Genomic DNA, 20,727 nt, shown 5'->3' on the forward strand with positions numbered 1-20,727 from the left:
CAGGGCAGATGGTCATGTTCCAGCTGAGAGGAGCCCTCAGACTGGCGCTCTACCGGAGCCAAATTAACCACTCTGCACTGCCAGAGGGAGGGAGGGAGAGAGGGAGGGAGGGGGGGCGGAGAAAGAGGGGGAGAGGGAGAGAGAGAGATTTAAAATGCTGCTCTACCAGCCAAACAGGCCTTAGGAGGTGAGATGAAACCCTGGTCAAAGACTGATCTGCCCTGGCTATAGAAAACAAGTAAAGCTAGGGATGTGAGGGGATGAGAGGAGAGAGAGGTTATAAGGCGCCGTGAGATGGCGATATCTTTCACTTTGAGTTAGCCTAGTATTATCAGACTGATGCCCGCTCCTGTATCCATGTAGTGAATCATTTATGTAAGCTCGCGAGATCAGGCAGGTTGTATGAGGCTAAGTTTGAGCCATAGACATGCAGTGTAAAGTGCATCTCATTCGCTTAACCAAGTACAGTGTTACGCCTCAGCAGATATTTCACTGAGTCGAGACAGAGGTCTTTATTTGATGAAATAGTGTGACTATACTTCATTTGACTACAGTGGATACATGGTTAACTTTCTGCTGTGTCATGGTGAGACAGTCATCTGAGTGAGTGGGTGTTGAGGCCCGGTGATGGAGGATGTGGTTAAATAAGCACTGCTGAATAGAAACGTCCACACTTCCACACGTCAGAGCCTCCGGGGAGGACGTTGGGTTCCAGTGGCTGCCTGCACCAGCTCCAGACTGTTAATTGATTTGGGATGGAGATCTGCCTCGAGTCGCACTCCTCTGGGGTTCCAGTCTGCAGATAACACCACCTGCAATCCTGGAGCCTCCCATAGGGAGCTGCACTGCCTGATGACATAGATGACCTTCGACCTCTCAGTCTCAGGTGTTTAAGTGGTCCAGATTTGACCTCTCAGTCTCAGATGTTTAAGTGGTCCAGATTTGACCTCTCAGTCTCAGGTGTTTAAGTGGTCCAGATTTGACCTCTCAGTCTCAGGTGTTTAAGTGGTCCAGATTTGACCTCTCAGATGTTTAAGTGGTCCAGATTTGACCTCTCAGTCTCAGGTGTTTAAGTGGTCCAGATTTGACCTCTCAGTCTCAGGTGTTTAAGTGGTCCAGATTTGACCTCTCAGTCTCAGATGTTTAAGTGGTCCAGATTTGACCTCTCAGTCTCAGGTGTTTAAGTGGTCCAGATTTGACCTCTCAGATGTTTAAGTGGTCCAGATTTGACCTCTCAGTCTCAGGTGTTTAAGTGGTCCAGATTTGACCTCTCAGATGTTTAAGTGGTCCAGATTTGACCTCTCAGTCTCAGGTGTTTAAGTGGTCCAGATTTGACCTCTCAGATGTTTAAGTGGTCCAGATTTGACCTCTCAGTCTCAGGTGTTTAAGTGGTCCAGATTTGACCTCTCAGTCTCAGGTGTTTAAGTGGTCCAGATTTGACCTCTCAGTCTCAGATGTTTAAGTGGTCCAGATTTGACCTCTCAGGTGTTTAAGTGGTTCAGATTTGATTTCTATTGTGCGTACTCTCAGAGCTGATTTATTTATGATGTTTCAATTTAGAGTTAAATAGATAGTGCAGTTGTTTTAAATACAGACCCGGCTCACATAAATGGAATGGGAGTAGATTCTGTAGAATGTGTCAGGAGGTTGACGAATTCCCCGCAAACCTCTGGGGCCTCTGGGCTTAGTCCCCAGCCAAGGGACCAATCCAACCTGCATAAGATCCTACAAAGGCTGCTGGGAGAGAGAGAGAGACTGAAACTTCTGTTACTCTATGTTATCCGGTCTCTCTTATTCATTTCCTGGTTGGAATTCTAGAGGGTATCCCCAAGGTGTCACTCACTCTGCAGTGAAAAATGAACCGGTGCTATAAGATTCAAGCCAACAGGCTTCCAGTGTTTGTTTGTTTGTGTGTGTGTGTGTGTGTGTTTGTGTGTGTGTTTGTTTGTGTGTGTGTGTGTGTGTGTGTGTGTGTGTGTGTGTGTGTGTGTGTGTGTGTGTGTGTGTGTGTGTGTGTGTGTGTGTGTGTGTGTGTGTGTGTGTGTGTGTGTGTGTGTGTGCGCTCCACCAAATCAATCTTGTACACCGAGAGATTTCACGTCACCTTCCTGTCCAATCTCCTTTTGCTCCTTCACACTAAAACAGACAATTACTTATCGGAGAGGTGGAGACGAAGGAAGTCAGGGAAGATGAAGGTATTGTGAGGGAGAGGAGTTTGAAAGATAGCGCCTTTCTGTTTAGCTGTGGCACTGTCTCCTGGTGTCTCCTGGTGTTTCTGATGTCTCCTGGTGTCTCTGATGTATCCTGGTGTTTCTGATGTCTCCTGGTGTCTCTGATGTCTCCTGGTGTCTCTGATGTCTCCTGGTGTCTCTGATGTTTCCTGGTGTCTCTGATGTCTCCTCGTGTCTCCTGGTGTATCTGATGTCTCCTGGTGTCTCTGATGTCTCCTGGTGTCTCTGAATTCTCCTGATGTCTCCTGGTGTCTTTGATGTCTCCTGGTGTCTCTGATGTCTCCTGGTATCTCTGATGTTTCCTGGTGTTTCTGATGTCTCCTGGTGTCTCTGATGTCTCCTCGTGTCTCCTGGTGTATCTGATGTCTCCTGGTGTCTCTGATGTCTCCTGGTGTCTCCTGGTGTCTCTGAATTCTCCTGATGTCTCCTGGTGTCTTTGATGTCTCCTGGTGTCTCTGATGTCTCCTGGTATCTCTGATGTTTCCTGGTGTTTCTGATGTCTCCTGGTGTCTCTGATGTCTCCTGGAGTTTCCTGGTGTCTCTGATGTCTCCTGGTGTCTCTGATGTCTCCTGATGTTTCCTGGTGTCTCTGGTGTCTCTGATGTCTCCTGGTGTCTCTGATGTTTCCTGAGCTTTGATGAGTTAAGATGAACTACTACTATATCAAAGGGAAAGATGGCCACTTTCAATTTGCTTCTGTAAACTTCGAATTTTTCTAATTTGAGAGCAGCCACAGCAGCAGGGCTCAGTCTATCATTTGTTATCCTGGGTGTCTGTCGGGAGGAGGTGTGTGTGTGTGTGTGTGTGTGTGCGTGTGCGTGCGTGCACCCCTTATGCCGAGAGCCAACAGTTTGATCTCTGTACCTGAAAAATGATAGACGCTCCCCAACGTGCCGGCCAAAACATAAGGAGGTGTAATTGCACCCCTCATTAAAAGAATGGAGAGAGAGAGAGAGAGAGAGAGAGAGAGAGAGAGAGAGAGAGAGAGAGAGAGAGAGAGAGAGAGAGAGAGAGAGAGAGAGAGAGAGAGAGAGAGAGAGAGAGAGAGAGAGAGAGAGAGAGAGAGAGAGAGAGAGAGAGAGAGAGAGAGAGAGAGAGAGAGAGAGAGAGAGAGAGAGAGAGAGAGAGAGAGAGAGAGAGAGAGAGAGAGAGAGAGAGAGAGAGAGAGAGAGAGAGAGAGAGAGAGAGAGAGGCAGCAATATGCAACAGCAAGCAAATCCACTGTCTGTGGATGAAATCTCAAACTCTGTGTTGGGATATTGTCGAGGCTTAATGTAAAGGGAATCCTCCATTGTAATTGTGGAATAATCCTTCCCTGCCCTTTGCCCTCTTAGAATGAACATAATGTAATACTTGCATCTAGTGAGTGCCTCCATCTGTGCTGTAAAAAGTGGTGTTTTATAGTTGTATAGCTATAAGGCAGTCGTGTTGCATTTTCACATCAATCATTGTTTATTGATGGAGGTGTCATTGAATGCCCTCTAAGTATTGAACGCAGCTCAACTGGAGCGGTTGGTGAAACACTTGGCAACCGTATTGGATTCTCTCGCTGTGTTGTTTTATTGTGATGTCATCGCCTCCTTCTGAGAAATGTAATCATGTCGGTCTCTCCGGGGTGCAGACACATTCAAGTCATTGATCTGGGATTCCCACAAATGGGAAATGTCCAACAAATATTCAGGCTTAACTTATTTATTGTAGACAGAGATGGCATTCCAATAACAGTAATACTGATATACTGTCTGGCTTTTACCGATCAGGACTGGAAGGCCCTATTGCAGCACTGCCTCAGTCTGTACAGTAGTATGATGTATTGCCATGTTTAGCAAAATAGAGTATTATACATTAGATTCATGACTGTTATAGGCTGCTACACTATCCTTCTTGGATTCTTCTCTCTCTCATTGACGTCATAATATTGACATCTCCGATGGGGGAAAAAAGGTCGGTTTGTTTCCTAAATCCAGATGAAATCCAGAGATTAAAGCCTAAAAAGATCCTGTGATCAGTGGTAATAGCAGCATGCTGTCATTTTAATCACACTACCATACCCTGTCTGTCTCCCAACTGGGTCTCTTCTTTATGGTAAATCTGGCAATGTCTGTGCTCATGATTACATAACAATGGCTAGTGAGCATACTAATTCAAAGCACACAATATTTTACTGTGTACTGGATGACAGGCTACAGGTATTTATGACAATGACATGGTGCATCTCTCTACTGTAGTTGTCATAGAGTAAAATCACGGCTTTTGTACAAATATTTTCATACACAAAAATATGACAGTTATGCAAAAAAAATATATGGTTAGCACATCATAAAACAATGATGGTCTTCTGCTAGTTTCAAGGTCTGGGAGGTTTCCCTGGAACTGACTTGTGAAGGCGGACCCTACAGGCGTCATGTAGTCTCCCTGGTATTGCTGTCACTTGTCGTTAGTGATGGTATAAAATGGCATTAGAAGTGAGTGGGCATACCATGCTGTTTGTGCTGTCCAAGAATAGGTTGTAGTCCAACAATTTGGACAATTATAGCTGTGTCTCTACCCGGATATTTCCCCCCCTTCCTCCCCCTCGGAAAGTCCTAATCAGCCGTCCCTGTCAGGGAAAAGCCTCAATATGCTTGTCGTGTCACTGCTTTGTAGCCCCTGGCAACGTGATTAAGAGTGAACACCAGATTCTTCAGGTGATAGAGAGAGAGAGGAGGGGTTCGCTGAACAAGATAATCATAGTGATCACGTTAATACCTAGACTTAATATGACTTAGCTGGCAGAGTAATGTTCCAGAAATCTCTACACAGACAAGCTATAACAGTAGGAAATAACCTGTTAGCGGTCATTGAGTAAATATTTAGGTTGTTTGTGTTTTGGAAAGTGAATGAGATCCTGACCCTTGACCTTAATACATTTGCATATATTGTATCATCAGTTGTATTCCCCTCAGGCACTGACAGGGCAGCCCCATGCCTGGCTGGAGCTGACAATTGTGTGTGTGTGTGTGTGTGTGTGTGTGTGTGTGTGTGTGTGTGTGTGTGTGTGTGTGTGTGTGTGTGTGTGTGCGTGTGTGTGTGTGTGCACTTGTGCATGTGCCTGCATGTGTGATTGACAGCTAGGCTGATCTCTGCTGTGTATTGTTATTCTAGACCTGTGTATTAATCTCTGTCCTGTGTCCCTCCCTGTGTATTGTTATTCTAGACCTGTGTATTAATCTCTGTCCTGTGTCCCTCCCTGTGTATTGTTATTCTAGACCTGTGTATTAATCTATGTCCTGTGTCCCTCTCTGTGTATTGTTATTCTAGACCTGTGTATTAATCTCTGTCCTGTGTCCCTCTCTGCAGATTGTGGGTTTACGGGAGCAGAATGCCCACATCCAGAGGAAGGTGGCGTCAGGGGACGGGTCAGAGGACATGCTGGAGGGCACTGATGCCAGCCAGAAGGTACATAGCAAGGTGGGCGTCCATTGCGTTTACTGTCCTTCTTTTTTTCCTGTCAATATCCACAGCTTTTTATTGTTGATTATTTATCTCATGTGTTACTATCATTACGTTGACAGGGCTAACACTCAACATTTCAGTTTTCACATCAACGTAAACGTGTCGGATATATATACATTTCAACCACCATTTTCATTGTTTCAACACAGTTGTCCATTCATAGTCTGTGTTATCAGTATCATCGTGGTATCAAGCATGTTATCATTACACTAGCGCGATAGATAAAGGCCTTCACTGTCAGCACAGTGTCTTTGAGCAGCCAGCTAGGCAGCGTGAAGAACACCCACAATCAGGTGATGTGTACTGTGCATGACCCCACCAGATTCCATTATACTGGAGCTCCCATACTTCTTTTTTTTTTCAATTTAAAGTTTTATTAAGTTTTCAAACAACCAACCAAACACATTCCACAATCACAGATGTGACAGACTTAAAAAAAAAAATAATAATAATAATAAAAAATAAAAAAATGTTATATATATATATATACATATATACATACCTACATATACATACATACACACATACACAGAAATAATAATTATAACAAAATTTAAAATGTAGAACTTGCAGCAGCACTATCAAGGTTCTTATTTGCTATTTCCAGCCTTAGCTGAGATGACGAGCCAATGATTAGTTTTTAGATTTTACAGCACCTTACACAACACGCATCTGCTCACCTCCCCGATCCCCCCATTCACTCTGTCCAATTTGAGATATAGTGGAGTAGTGGAGACCAGAGTCTATCAAACTTGGGCTGTCTCTTGTGGAGGTCATAAGTGAGCTTTTCAAGAGGGAGAAAGTCAACAATCTGGTCAATCCACATTTTAAATGTAGGAGAGGTACTAGAGGCCCACAATAGAAGGATACATTTCTTAGCAAAGTATGTAATGGTCATGAGCAAATTTTCTCTGTCAGGATCAAGAACAAAGTCCTGCTGGGCATTAAGAAGATAGAGACACGGGGTCATATCAAACTGTACATCTAGTATTTTCTGTGCAGCAGTATGTATAGATTGCCAAAATCTGGCAATCTCTCTACAGCTCCAAAATACATGCATATAGGTTCCACTTTCAGAGGTACATCTTTTACAGTTAGGAGAAATGTCTGTTTTCATTTTATGGAGTCTCAAGGGAGTGTAATAAAATTTGTACAAAAATTTGTAATTCGATTCTTTCATTTTTACATTAGTAGAGGAGCAGTATACCCTGTCGCAAACCTCCGCCCATAACTCATCACTGATAGTCAGACCAAGGTCCTTTTCCCAGATTATTTTCAAAGGAGTAAAGGAGGAGCCTCCTTTCTCAGAAAGGAGTCTATAGATATAGGATATTTTGCCTTTAATGGATTGTGCTGTGACAAGAAGGGTTTCAACTTCGTTCAACTGAGTTCTAAACCTCCTCTTGGAAGTAAATGAGGAGATGACATGTCTAATTTGAAGATATTTAAAAAAAAATGGGATCTTGGCACATTGAATTCACTGCAGAGCTCTTGAAAGGATTTCAGTGTAGTGGTCTTCTGATGAAATAGGTCTGAAAAGGTCCTGATTCCTAGAGTATGCCAAAGATTAAAGTTGGCATCCCTCAGGGCTTTTGGCAAGTCTGGGTTGCCTACTATAGGCGAGTGAGAGCATATTTGGGAGGAGATGCCCAGGTATTTCTTACAGTCCCTCCACGCTAGTAGGGTGCTGTAAATCACAAATGTTTTGGCTATGTTGCCCACTTCACTAAAGTTATTAATGAATATAGTTGAGCTTAGTGGCAATGAACCACAGGATTGGGCTTCTATCTGGATCCACGTTGACTCTTGTCTGTTTGTGATCCATGTTAGCATGTTGCGGATTTGGGCAGACCAGTAGTACAATTGAAGGGAGGGAAGGGCAAGACCGCCCTTAGATTCAGGTTTCGATAGAGTGGAGAGCTTGATCCTAGGTTTTTTATTGCCCCATATAAATTTGGTGATGCTTTGGTTAATTGTTTTGAAAAAGGAAGCTGGGAGATAGCATGGGAGCATCTGAAATAAATAGTTCAGTCTAGGGAGGATGTTCATACGGATTACATTAATTCTTCCTACTAAGCTAATTGGGAGGGAGATCCAGGTTTGGAGGTTGTTTTTGATTCGATCCAGGAGTGGAAGATAATTCTCCTTGAAAAGCCTATTCAGATCTGGTGTTATGAATATCCCAAGGTATTGAAACCCCTGTGTCTTCCATTGGAATGGGCATAGTGTCTTCATAGAACTGGTGAGTGTAATATTGAGAGGGCAGACAGTGGATTTGTTAAAATTTATCTTATAACCTGAAAACGTGCCATACTGAGCAATTGTGTCTAAAATGGGAGGAAGGGATTTCTCAGGGTTGGATATGTAGAGCAAGACATCATCTGCGTAAAGCGAAATCTTGTGCTGCAGGCCGCCTGCAGGAACACCTGTAATACTTGGATTGCTCCTTATCAACTCTGCCAGAGGCTCCGCCCCCAACAAGTAGAGCAGGGGGGATAGCGAGCACCCTTGTCTTGTGCCCCGTCCCAAAGGGAATCTGTCAGAGTTCAGTCCGTTAGTAGTCACCATGGCATTTGGATGAGAGTATAGTGATTTGATCCATTTAATAAAGTTTGGGCCCATATTGAACTTTTCTAAGACTGAGAACAAAAAGCTCCACTCCATCCTGTCGAACGCCTTCTCAGCATCCAGTGAAGCCAGCAGGACAGGGGTCTTCTGTGCGTTTACTTGATCAATAATATCAAAAAGACGGCGAATGTTATCAGAAGAGTATCTGTCTCTAATAAATCCAGTTTGGTCCGCTTTTATTATTTTGGGAAGAAGAGTGTTTAGTCTTTTGGCCAGCAATTTGGTAATTATTTTGTAGTCGAAATCCAACAAGCTTATGGGCCGGAAGGAGGAGCAGGATAGGGGGTCCTTGTCTTTTTTGAGAAACACTGCAATGCGAGCTGTGCGCATTGAGTCTGGGAGAACTCCGTTTTTGCAAAAATCCTCCAGCATTGGCATGAAAATAGGGCTAAGCTGGGGCCAAAAAGCTTTGTAGAACTCTCTGGGGAATCCATCTGGGCCTGGGGACTTGTTAGGTGGCATGGAGGTAATTGCCTCCAGGATCTCCTCAGGAGTGAAGGGGGAGTTGAGATCTTCTTGGTCAGTCTCTGATAGTTTAGGTAGCGAGATTCCCTCTAGGAAGGAGTGGAGTTCTGCTTCCGTGTGTTTTCTCTCAGAGGTATATAGTTTGCAGTAAAAATCATGAAAAGTTAAATTGATCTTTTTTGGGTCATATGTGACCTCGTCCTCTGCTGTTCGGATAGCCATAATTGTACGCTCTGACTGCTCTTTTTTTAATTGATAAGCAAGCAATCTACTAGGCCTATTGCTATACTCATGGTATTTCTGTTTAGTAAAGAAAACTTTTTTTTTTATCTCCCGAGTATAGTCCAAATTCAGTTTGGCTTTGGCTGCTTTAAGTTGACTCCAGGAGGTGCTGTCTGTGGATTGTTTATGTACTTTTTCACAGCGTTCCAGCTCCCTCTCCAGATCTAGCCTGTGTGCTTCCATTGCTTTTTTCTTAGAGGAAGCATATGCAATTAGATGACCTCTTAGTGTGGCTTTAGCAGCGTCCCACATTGTGGCCGGAGAAACAGGAGAATCTTTGTTGTCTTGTGTGTAGTTGTCTATCCATGTAGTTACCAATGTATGGAATGCTTCGTTTGATAGCATGGAGGTGTTGAATTTCCAGCTCTTTGACCTCGGGATGTTTTTGCAGAGGTCAAAGCGGAGGTGGACAAAGGCGTGATCCGAAAGCGCTATGGGTCCGATTCTACACGTGGCTGAATTTATGAAACTCTTTGGGATAAAAATGTAATCTATACGGGAGTAGGTGTTATGGACATTAGAGTAGTATGTATAGTCCATAGATGAGCTATTAGTCTCTCTCCAGATATCTATCAGTCCCATCTCTTTAGTAAGAGAGTTCAACATCTTTGCAGATCTAGGATTTGTGGTGGGGACTTGAGATGATTTGTCTAGGGTTGGGTTCAGGGTACAATTAAAATCTCCGGCCAACACTCCAAAGGAGACACAATGCTCATTGAACAGGGTTATCATTTTCGACATAAAAGCAGGAGTATCTGTGTTAGGGGCGTATATGTTTAAGAGAGTAATTGGTTGCCCATACAGTGACCCAGTTATCAAAATAAATCTCCCCTCCGGATCAGATATGTTTTTGTCAATTATGAATGGAACATTCTTATGGATAAGTATGGCTGTGCCTCTACTGTTGGATTTGAAAGATGAGAAATACACCTGTCCCACCCAAGCTCTGCGGAGTTTGGCATGTTCAGCATCACATAGGTGTGTCTCTTGCAATAGCGCGATGTCTGCCTTTTCCTTTTTTAGAGCACATAGTATCTTTTTCCGTTTTATTGCATGACCTAGACCATGGCAGTTCCATGTCAATAGATTTAAGGTACTAGTCATCGTCATCGAACAGTAATCGAACTTTAGTGCAAGTCATCTCTGGGTAAAGGTGGATAGTAGTTACAGCTGCGTTCACATAAAAGGAAAATAAATGGTTTACATAAAATAACAGTCTCTGAACACCCCAGCCGAGTTCCCAAACAACTCGACATATCCCGTTGGATCTATTACCTCCCCGCTCAGTCACAATTCTGTGTTCCAACAACAACAACAAAAAAAATGGGAACAGTTAGCAACGCACAACGTCTCCCCCTCCCCACCAAAGAAATGCCTCATCCTCTCCGCCCCGCATTGGGTAAATGACAACGTAGCCCCCGTCCAGACCACATTAAAAATGGGAGAAAAAAATCAATAGCCCAGCCTACATATAGTAGGCCTAGGTTATAATATGGAGCCTATCCCTCTCAGCTAAAGGAACATAAATATAGATTAGACGGCTATAATGACATTTAGCAGGGCGGGTGGGTCTTTGGATATCGGCTATATGTTGTCTTACCTCCTTTAGTAATAATAGTAATCGCATTTAGTCATTGGTCCATTTCTCATTGACCGGGGTTGTCTTTCAAAAAACGTTTTGCCTCTTCGGGAGTTTTGAAGTGTCGCAGGGCTCCTTGGTGAAGAATCCTGAGCTCGTTTGGGTATTTGAATCCCCTAAAGATGCCTCGGTCAATGGAGCATTTCTTCACCTCGCCAAACTCTCGGCGCTTTCGGCGTATTCCAGCTGACAGGTCCTGGAGTAAGGTGAGTTTGGCGTTTCCCACTGTAATGGTGTTGGTTTTCGCCACCTGTAGGACTCGTTCCTTGTCGGTGAATCTCAAGAAACGTATGGTGATTGGGCGCAGTGGTTGTCTGGCTGCTGGTGGGGGCCTCAGTGCTCGGTGAGCTCTCTCGAGTTCTATGGGTCTGTCGGTGGACAGGTGGAGCCACTCGGGAAGTTTGTCTTGCAGGTAGCGGATCAGTGGCATGTTTCCCTCTTCTTTTTCGCCCAGATTTAATAGAACACAATTATTCCTTCGCCCCCTGTTTTCCAGGTCCTCTGTTTTCTCTTCCAGCTGCTCTATTTTTTTTTTAGCACATGCTATTGTTTCCATGGCGTCTGTCAATAAGTTTTCCGTGGATAGGATTCGCCCCTCTGCCTCGTCCAGGCGCCCCGCGTTTATGGTTATCTTGTTGTTTATGTCAGGCAAAGCATTTTCCAGGATTGTCACCTTGCCCCCTATCGCACTGAGCTGAGCGTTAATGGCATCTAGTTTAGTGTTGAGTTCTGTACGTTGGGATCTCAGCTCAGAAAAGATGTCTTCGACAGAGTGCGAGGTTGGCCTTCGTTGGGCCTCGGGGGGGAACGGGTCCTCTTGCTCCTGGCTAATGGCGCTAGCTTTTTCTGAAGCTAGCTGCTTCTTGGAGGCTTTTTCCGTCGCTAGTGCTCGAGTCCGGGTAAAAATGTCACCTGTAGTGTCGCCTTTTGTAGCCGCCATGACTTTTTGACTAAAGCTAAATGAGTTTAAACTTGAAGTGGAGGTAAGATTAGGAATTGGAAACTACTTGTGCGGAGCTCCTAGTTCATGCGGCCATCTCGTTCAGGGGTCACGTGATCCCCCGCTCCCATACTTCTGAATACATCTGCATACAAATGGTCCGAGATCAAATGTCCCATAATGCATCCACACTTCCATGATTAGTCAGACCAGAGTGAAACACAGTACCTTGAGCAGTCAAAGCGTAGAGAATTTCCCAATCCTCTCAGATATCAATACAGCACTTAGAATGCAGAAATCAACAGTGTCTTAGTCTCATAGAGGCTGCTACTGCAGAACAACAAACGGAGACATCAATGACAATTAAATTCTAGCTCTCGTCTCATGGTTTGGATGTGAACTGAATCTCTAGGCTCGTGGATGAGCTGCACCTCGTGATGGGGACGCGTTGTCAGGAGTGTACGATTCAGTTGAGCCTGACTGGGCGACAGCTGTCTGTGGCCTGTCATTCTGCAGAGTAGAGGGGTGGGGATGAGGGTGGTTGGAAGGTTGAAACTCCCCGTCACACACACCCTCCTTGGGGTTAGTGAGAGGGGAGTCACTCACTGTCACCATGCTGAGGTTTGAAGAGGTGGTCATGGCAGAACCTCTTTAAGGTTCCATCCAGAGGTAGTGACACGGATGATCTGCAGGGCTAGTTTCTCCCGGTAGGCGGGGCAGAGCCCTCCTCTCCGTCTCACTGCTCCTGGGTAGAAGGGTGTTGGAGTAGAGTGAACACACAGGCTAACGCCGTCGTCAGGCTGTCGTCACCCATGTGACAGGTGAAGGGGTGTGTGTGTTGTGTGTGTGCACGTGTTGCGCCTGAATTAACCAAAAGATCATATCATGACGCGGGGCATAGAGCTAGCTTTACCTGACGGGCCTGCTAATGCAGTCAGACAGCCATGGCCTTTCCCTTCACTCTCAGTATCAACCACTTTTCTGCACTTCTAACCATCAAGGCCTCAATATTATATAGTGATCGAATAGTAAAACCAAGAAGATTTAACCATAGAGGTAATCTTTTACAGTTAGCAATTTAAAAAGATAACGATAAAACCTAAGTTAGGCTAGCTTTTACTGACATGCCCAAGCTATGGCTGTTGGGCTCCCCCACTGCAATTTAGCAGCGCTGTAAAGTTGCTGTGATATATAGACAGATAGACGTATAAAACGGGTCTAATTTAGCAAAAGGAAACGGTGCACAGTAGCTTGTTCCCTACCAGATCAATCTGCCTCGATGGAGAAACAATGTTTAACTCCATGTCAATCCCTCCTAAAGGCTTTGTTACGAGTGTCAAGTCCGCCTCGTCCCCAACTGGATAACTCCCCTGCAGGCTTTACGAGTATACTCTCAGACGCGCCGCAATTAAGTTTTTATTTCGAGAACCGGCTGTATAACCTGTTATCTCTGGGAAAAGTTCAAACCAGCCTGCACTAAAAGCCTAGCTAATATAAATCCCAAAGTTTGTCCATTATGAGAGTAGACTGTTGTGTTGGTATTAAAACCAGTGGGCTGATTTAATGGGGCCTGTTGCCTTACACAGTGAATCATTGATCACAGGCAGTAGGGAGAGAGGCCCAATTAGGGATGTCTGGCCAGATGGATGGGTATGGACGGGCAACTGGCCCTGATACATGAGGATGGGTAGAGGAGGGAGAGAGGGGGGGGGGGGGGGGTAGGAGAAAGAGAGAAGGGAACGAGAGATGGGAGAGGAGAGACAGATAGACAGAGAGAGGGAGAGGAAAATAAAAACATAACCCCCCCCTATCTCTGTGTCTCTCTCCCTCTGTGTCTCTCTCTCTCTGTGTCTCTCTCTGTGTCTCTCTCTCTCTGTGTCTCTCTCTCTCCCTCCCTCCCAGAGTCAAACCAAATCATATTCCTAATGCAAGTACCAAACCAATCTCTCAATGCAGTCTGGAGTAATCTTTATAGTGCCTCCGTCACCCTGTGTGTGTGTCCATCTGAAATAAAACCAGAATAGGGGGCCAACAACCTCCAGCTGCTAAATGTATTAGAGCGCTAATGCTATCTCTCTCGACTGGAAAATGCAGAGGTCTGAAGAGGGATCTAGTCTGATTCAAGGCCCTCTCAGCCTGTACTTCAGCACTCACTGCAGAAGGCTTGACTGGAAATTATGTTGTTTCACCTCATCCATTTCAATTCAGCTAAAACAGTTTTGTGTCATGGGACCTAACTGACATAAAGCATCCTTGAGTTGGTAGAAAAGCGCTGTATAACAAGGTTAAGGTCAATTCCATTATTTCAAATAAATCAATCCACAAAAAAACTGAAATTGCTGAAAAGCTATTTTGAAATCCATTTAGAAATTCATAAGGACTTTTGATTCTTTACTTAGCTCCTGATTTGACTGAATGGAAATTGACTTTATACAGTAAGAGTCTCTCTCATTCCCTCTGCCCCTGGTCCTCCAGCGCCTGTCCAACGGCTCCATGGAGTCGGACCATGAGGCCAGCCAGGTGGTGGAGCTGCAGGACCTGCTGGAGAAGCAGAACTATGAGCTGGCCCAGATGAAGGAGCGCATGTCTTCCCTGTCGTCCCGCGTCTCCGAGGTGGAGCAGGAGCTGGACACCGCGCGCAAGGACCTCATCAAGACAGAGGAGATGAGTACCAAGTACCAGAGGGACATCAAAGAGGTGAGGAGAGAGGTACATTCAAATGAGATGCACCCACTCTCTAAGGAGAGACACTCACACACGCACTGTTAGTTGAGAGTTAGAGTTGTTGAGAACATACATTAACAAGCATGAGGGAAATATGCATTCACTCCCTCAACCTCCTCTCTGATGACTTAGAGGAGTTACTGCCTCAGACAATCTGGATGGTTCTTGGAAAAGTAATGTATCCAGGCTTCTTTCTACACATTGGTACTTAGAGATGGTCTCTACTCATCTGTCCTGTGCTATAGGCAGACCATTATAGTCACACAATCACTGGCCCCTCTTATTTGGAGGAGAATTGAATGTCTATCCAGTGATGTGAATCAGAATGTGACCTGGCTCTTGGTCCACCTAGCTAGCGGCTAGCCCTGGTTGAGATTGCTATTGGTTGCTAATGATGATGGCAGGCTGGGCTCAGGGAGTGAGATCCAGCTAGTACACTGATCTCAGATCCTTTATCAGCCCAGCCCTGTCTAAGTAATGACCACTGTCTGAGAACAGTGTTATATCATAACAACGCTGGAGGACATTTCCTTCCCCTCTATACACACACTCACTGAGACTCCATACAGGAAATTAACCGTAGGAGATTTAGGGAGACACTGTTTGTGCTGTTGAGAAGGAAATGTACTCAACTCTGTGTGTCTGTGCATTGTACGTGTACATCTGTGTGTGTGTGTGACTACAGGCTATGTGTCAGAAGGAGGACATGGAAGAGAGGATCGTCACTCTGGAGAAGCGGTACCTCAGCGCCCAGAGAGAGTCCACCTCCCTGCACGACATCAGTGACAAACTGGAGAATGAGCTGGCCAATAAGGAAGCCTTCCTCAGACAGGTCACTTACCCTCTTCCACCAATCCTAACTTTAACCATTAGAGTGGTGGGGGAGCTGGGGGGATACAACACTGAACTAAGATCAGCATCTGAGGGATACTTTAACCTACAGCGGTGGTCCCCACTGACCCAATTTAAACCTTTGGTTTTAGGGTCACAACCCAGAAGGAATCAGAAGTGTCCCCACTGTGGGTTCCACCCACCTAGAAAAACCATGCCCTTTAGTACATGTTATCGCTAAGGCAAAACTCAATTCCATCTGGCGTCTCTGGTTTAACGAAACTCAATTCCATCTGGCGTCTCTGGTTTAACGAAGCTCAATTCCATCTGGCGTCTTTGGTTTAACAAAACTCAATTCCATCTGGCGTCTCTGGTTTAACAAAACTCAATTCCATCTGGCGTCTCTGGTTTAACAAAACTCAATTCCATCTGGCGTCTCTGGTTTAACGAAACTCAATTCCATCTGGGGTCTCTGGTTTAAAGGAGATCTCCATGGGCTCAGGAGGCTGATCGTTCTCTACATTAAGGGAGTACCGTAGTTACAATAGCATACATATTTGCTGAAATCACCTGCGATCTGGAGAATAACACAGCGTTTGTTGCCAGTAGTGATCAAGGATAACTCTCGTCTTTGATTAATAAGAGTTTCTAACATTCTGAAACGAGAGAGCATCTTGACATTGTGTTTAACTCCAGCTGAGTCATTTACGTATGGGTCAGGATTTTTATTGTAGTTACTTGAAGATGCTGTGTGGGTGGATGTGCATGGTTGCTGTGCCTGAGTTATTTGGTATTGTGAATAATGTTATGGTTAAGGAGGGGGAGCAATCACAGATACAGCACCAACAGCTGAGCTCAAGGCAGATGGATTTTCATACATTTGTATTGCCAAGCTATAGAGAACACACACACACACACACACACACACACACACACATACACACACACACACACACAAACACACACACACACACACACACACACACACACACACACACACACACACACACACACACACACACACACACACACACACACACACACACACACACACACACACACACACACACACACACATTAATCCACTTTGCTAGACAGAAAGTACTCCGTGCACATTTAAGCAATAAGGCCCAAGGATGTGTGGTATATGGCCAATAGACCCCGGCTAAGGGCTGTTCTTATGTACGTCGCAACATGGAGTGCCTGGATACAGCCCTTAGCCGTGGTATATTGGCCATATAACACAAACCCCCGAGGAGCCTTATTGCTATTATAAACTGGTTATCAACGTTATCAGAGCAGTAAAACTAAACATTTTGTCATACCCGTGGTATATGGTCTGATATGTCAGTCAATCAGCATTCAAGGCTCAAACCACCCAGTTTATAAAATGAAATAAACCATAAGCAATTTTCATGTGCAATTTTCTAAACTTACATTTCTAATCCAATGTTTGCCCTTGGTTTGTCTCTGGCATCGGTCCCTTGGTTCTTTCCAATGGCATCCTGGCCCATTCCCTTGCCACTAGGACATTTGGGCTAAGTCTAACTCTGAACTTCAATCAGGGAGAGTTGAATGATACTCCATCCAACAGAATTCTCAGAGCATACAGAAATAAAGCCCCAGCACTCACATCACACCACCACCCCTGCTGATCTGGTTTTTCGTGTTGCCGTGCCAATGGCCTAGCCCCAGGGCCTTGGCACTGACTGTTGGAGATGAGCCACTCAGGAGAGACAAAAAGGGAGACAGAAAGATTGCAGGAAGGATGGAGAGCGAGAGAGGATGCAGGGAATAGTTTTTTTTCCAAAGCTGGGTGCTGGGCCTGTATATACATACAGTAGTAGTAAACACACAGTATAGCAGAGAGACACAAACATAGAGCCCTGGTCTGGCCCCTCCAGGCCCCCCACGGACCCTAGCCCACTCATGTCTAATTACTGGGCATGGGCTGCCAAGGCCAATGCTATAGGGGGGACGGGAGCTTCTGTTGCTGTTGGAGACAGCTGCCAAATAGTTCCTGGAAATGGAACAGCCTGAAACTGAGCAGAGCCAGGAGGAAGATTGACTGGGACATAGGGGAAACAGAGGTTTTACTTTGTCTCTACTGCTGTACCTTAAATGATGTATACTAGGAGTGTGCATCTTTTCCTTTCAAGACGATTCGATACATATCTAGATATAGGAACGATACATTTAGTTTGAAACGATTCGGTGCACATCGGTTTGAGTAGAGAACCAATCGATGCAATTTGATGCGGTACGATTAGATGCAAAAACATTGGTTGCATAAACACATTCATTTTCACATTCAATATCTGCTGCTGATGGAGCTCATGAGCAGGACCTCTCTGAGCTGAATCTGTCTAATCTGACGTGTGTGTGTGTCTTTGTATATTATGTATGTCTATGATGTATGTACTATGAAGGCATCTGAGCTACGCCACCCCACTATCAGATTAGGGGTGGCAATGTTTTTTGTCCCCCCACTTTGGTTATGAAATCACCATCACCCACTAATTAACTTGTCATTTTTGCAGATTAAGTGTTTGATCTAGTAATGTATCAATATGTATCGTTTACAAATTAGCTATGACATGGGCAATGAATATAGAGCACAATTTTGGATTTCACCCCCATCTCCAAATCGAATGGTTTTGACCATTTGGACATTTTTACGGAGCGAGATTATTTTCTCCTCTTGCTTCGGCCATGCAGTGAGCCTCACAAAGTGATTTCTGTCCTCGTTATGAAATTATCAACTTTTCCCTGTATATAAAAAATAAACAAAAAAAACTTATACACTGAATGTTTTAAACAGAAAACTACCAAAACCTTTGCTGTTGTTGAACCTGAACAATCAAAATCAAATCTATTGTAAAACCCGTTCAGCAGGTATAGCCAGATGAGACTTATGTCTCCGGTAGTTTACTTTTATTCCAGTAAAACACCATTTTCAACAGCGCATAGATAACAATAACCTAGCAAATTACAGAGGTTGTCATTCAATGAATAAAGCCTAATATCACGCAAGCTATTTTAGCGTTTGAATGCTGAAGGTGCCGCGTAGATGTGCAAGATCAGGAACAAGCGCCGACCTCGCGTTGGTCAGTTTGCGAAACTGGGAACGGTGCACAGTTTGACTAGGATACTGATATTGCCCGGGGTTGTTCAGCTTGTTAAATGACTTGTAGATCAATGACTGTCAACACAGTTACAGTTGATGTTGGAAGTTTACATACACCGTAGCCAAATACATTTAAACTCCGTTTTTCACAATTCCTGACATTTAATCCTAGTAAAAATTCCCTGTCTTAGGTCAGTTAGGATCACCACTTTATTTTAAGAATGTGAAATGTCAGAATAATAGTAGAGAGAATGATTTATTTCAGATTTTATTTCTTTCATCACATTCCCAGTGGGTCAGAAGTTTACATACACTCAGTGTTACGTCCGTCGTCGGAATAAGACCAAAGCGCAGCGTGGAAAGTGTACATCTTAATTTATTTTCGAATGAACACCAAAAAAACAACAAAAGATCAACGAACATAAAGTTCTGCAGGGCTATACAGCTACAGTGCAAAAACAACACCCCACAAACTAGGGTGGAAAAACAGGCTGCCTAAGTATGATTCCCAATCAGAGATAACGACAGACAGCTGCCTCTGATTGGGAACCATACCCGGCCAACAAAGAAATAGAAAACTAGAATGCCCACCCAAATCACACCCTACCTAACCAAAATAGAGAAATAAAAAGGCTCTCTAAGGTCAGGGCGTGACACTCAGTTACTATTTGGTAGCATTGCCTTTAAATTGTTTAACTTGGGTCAAACGTTTCGGGTAGCCTTCCACAAGCTTCCCACAATAAGTTGGGTGAATTTTGGCCCATTCCTCCTGACAGAGCTGGTGTAACTGAGTCAGGTTTGTAGGCCTCCTTGCTCACACACGCTTTTTCAGTTCTGCCCACAAATTTTCTATAGGATTGAGGTCAGGGCTTTGTGATGGCCACTCCAATACCTTGACTTTGTTGTCCTTAAGCCATTTTGCCACAACTTTGGAAGTATGTTTGGGGTTATTGTCCATTTGGAAGACCCATTTGCGACCAAGCTTTAACTTCCTGACTGATATCTTGAGATGTTGCTTCAATCTATCCACATAATTTTCCTGCCTCATGATGCCATCTATTTTGTGAAGTGCACCAGTCCCTCCTGCAGCAAAGCACCCCCAAGTGTCCCACTTTTTCCTCCAAACATAACGATGGTCTTTATGGCCAAACAGTTCTATTTTTGTTTCATCAGACCAGAGGACATTTCTCCAAAAAGTACAATCTTTGTCCCCATGTGCAGTTGCAAACCATAGTCTGGCATTTTTATGGCGGTTTTGGAGCCGTGGCTTCTTCCTTGCTGAGTGGCCTTTCAGGTTATGTCGATATAGGACTCGTTTTACTGTGGATATAGATACTTTTGTACCCGTTTCCTCCAGCATCTTCACAAGGTCCTTTGCTGTTGTTCTGGGATTGATTTGCATATAACGCACCAAAGTACGTTCATCTCTAGGAGACAGAACGCGTCTCCTTCCTGAGCAGTATGGCGGCTGCGTGGTCCCATGGTGTTTATACTTGCGTACTATTGTTTGTACAGATGAACGTGGTACCTTCAGGCATTTGGAAATTGCTCCCAAGGATGAACCAGACTTGTGGAGGTCTACAATTCTTTTTCTGAGGTCTTAGCTGATTTCTTTTGATTTTACCATGATGTCAAGCAAAGAGGCACTGAGTTTGAAGGTAGGCCTTGAAATACATCCACAGGTACACCTCCAATTGACTCAAATTATGTAAATTAGCCTATCAGAAGCTTCTATAGCCATGACATCATTTTCTGGAATTTCTGTTTAAAGGCACAGTCAACTTAGTGTATATTAACTTCTGACCCACTGGAATTGTGATATAGTGAATTATAAGTGAAATAATCTATCTGTAAACAATTGTTGGAAAAATGACTTGGGTCATGCACAAAGTAGAAGTCCTAACCCACTTGCCAAAACTATAGTTTGTTAACAAGAAATTTGTGGAGTGGTTAATGACTCCAACCTAAGTATATGTAAACTTTCAACTTCAACTGTACATGCAGTTGGACACTGAAGGAGAGGACGCATCAGCTGTTGCTAAAGATGAGAGGTATTTTCAGAAGATAGAATGTAATATGAGCAGAACATTTTAGTGAACCAGCGATTCGTAACGTTTTAATAGATTTTCTGACCGATCCATGCTGTATTTGGATCGGTTTAGGGTCCACGGAACGATGGACTTGTATCTTAAACATTTGATTAGGGGACTGATGAGTATCGGTGTATCATTACATCCCTAATGTATACTCTATGTAGTGGAAGGTTGTCTGTGTTTCTGATATAGAATGACTTCAGTGTATACATACAGTATATATACTGTATTCTGTTCTATATGTAGTACATGTGACTTAGTCTGTCCAGAAA

At 44.2% G+C, this 20,727-nt stretch overlaps 1 protein-coding gene across 13 annotated transcripts in view; it reads left to right on the forward strand.

Moving 5' to 3' along the window:
* LOC139533929 (liprin-alpha-2-like) overlaps window positions 1-20,727 on the forward strand; it is a 213,130-nt gene that overhangs the window by 162,687 nt on the left and 29,716 nt on the right. For 8 of the 13 annotated variants that reach the window (XR_011666888.1, XR_011666886.1, XR_011666887.1 and 5 more), the window contains 3 exons: window positions 5,571-5,681; window positions 14,156-14,389; window positions 15,090-15,236. Coding sequence is in view for 10 of the 13 variants with exons in the window: in XM_071332449.1 (XP_071188550.1) it covers window positions 5,571-5,681; window positions 14,156-14,389; window positions 15,090-15,236 (492 nt within the window). In the remaining 3 variants the exon portion in view is untranslated. The remainder of the gene's footprint in view (window positions 1-5,570; window positions 5,682-14,155; window positions 14,390-15,089; window positions 15,237-20,727) is intronic. The other 5 variants (XM_071332445.1, XM_071332448.1, XM_071332452.1 and 2 more) reach the window with 2 other exon arrangements.

The sequence above is a fragment of the Salvelinus alpinus genome, chromosome 11, assembly GCF_045679555.1.
Source record: "Salvelinus alpinus chromosome 11, SLU_Salpinus.1, whole genome shotgun sequence".
NCBI lineage: Eukaryota > Metazoa > Chordata > Actinopteri > Salmoniformes > Salmonidae > Salvelinus > Salvelinus alpinus.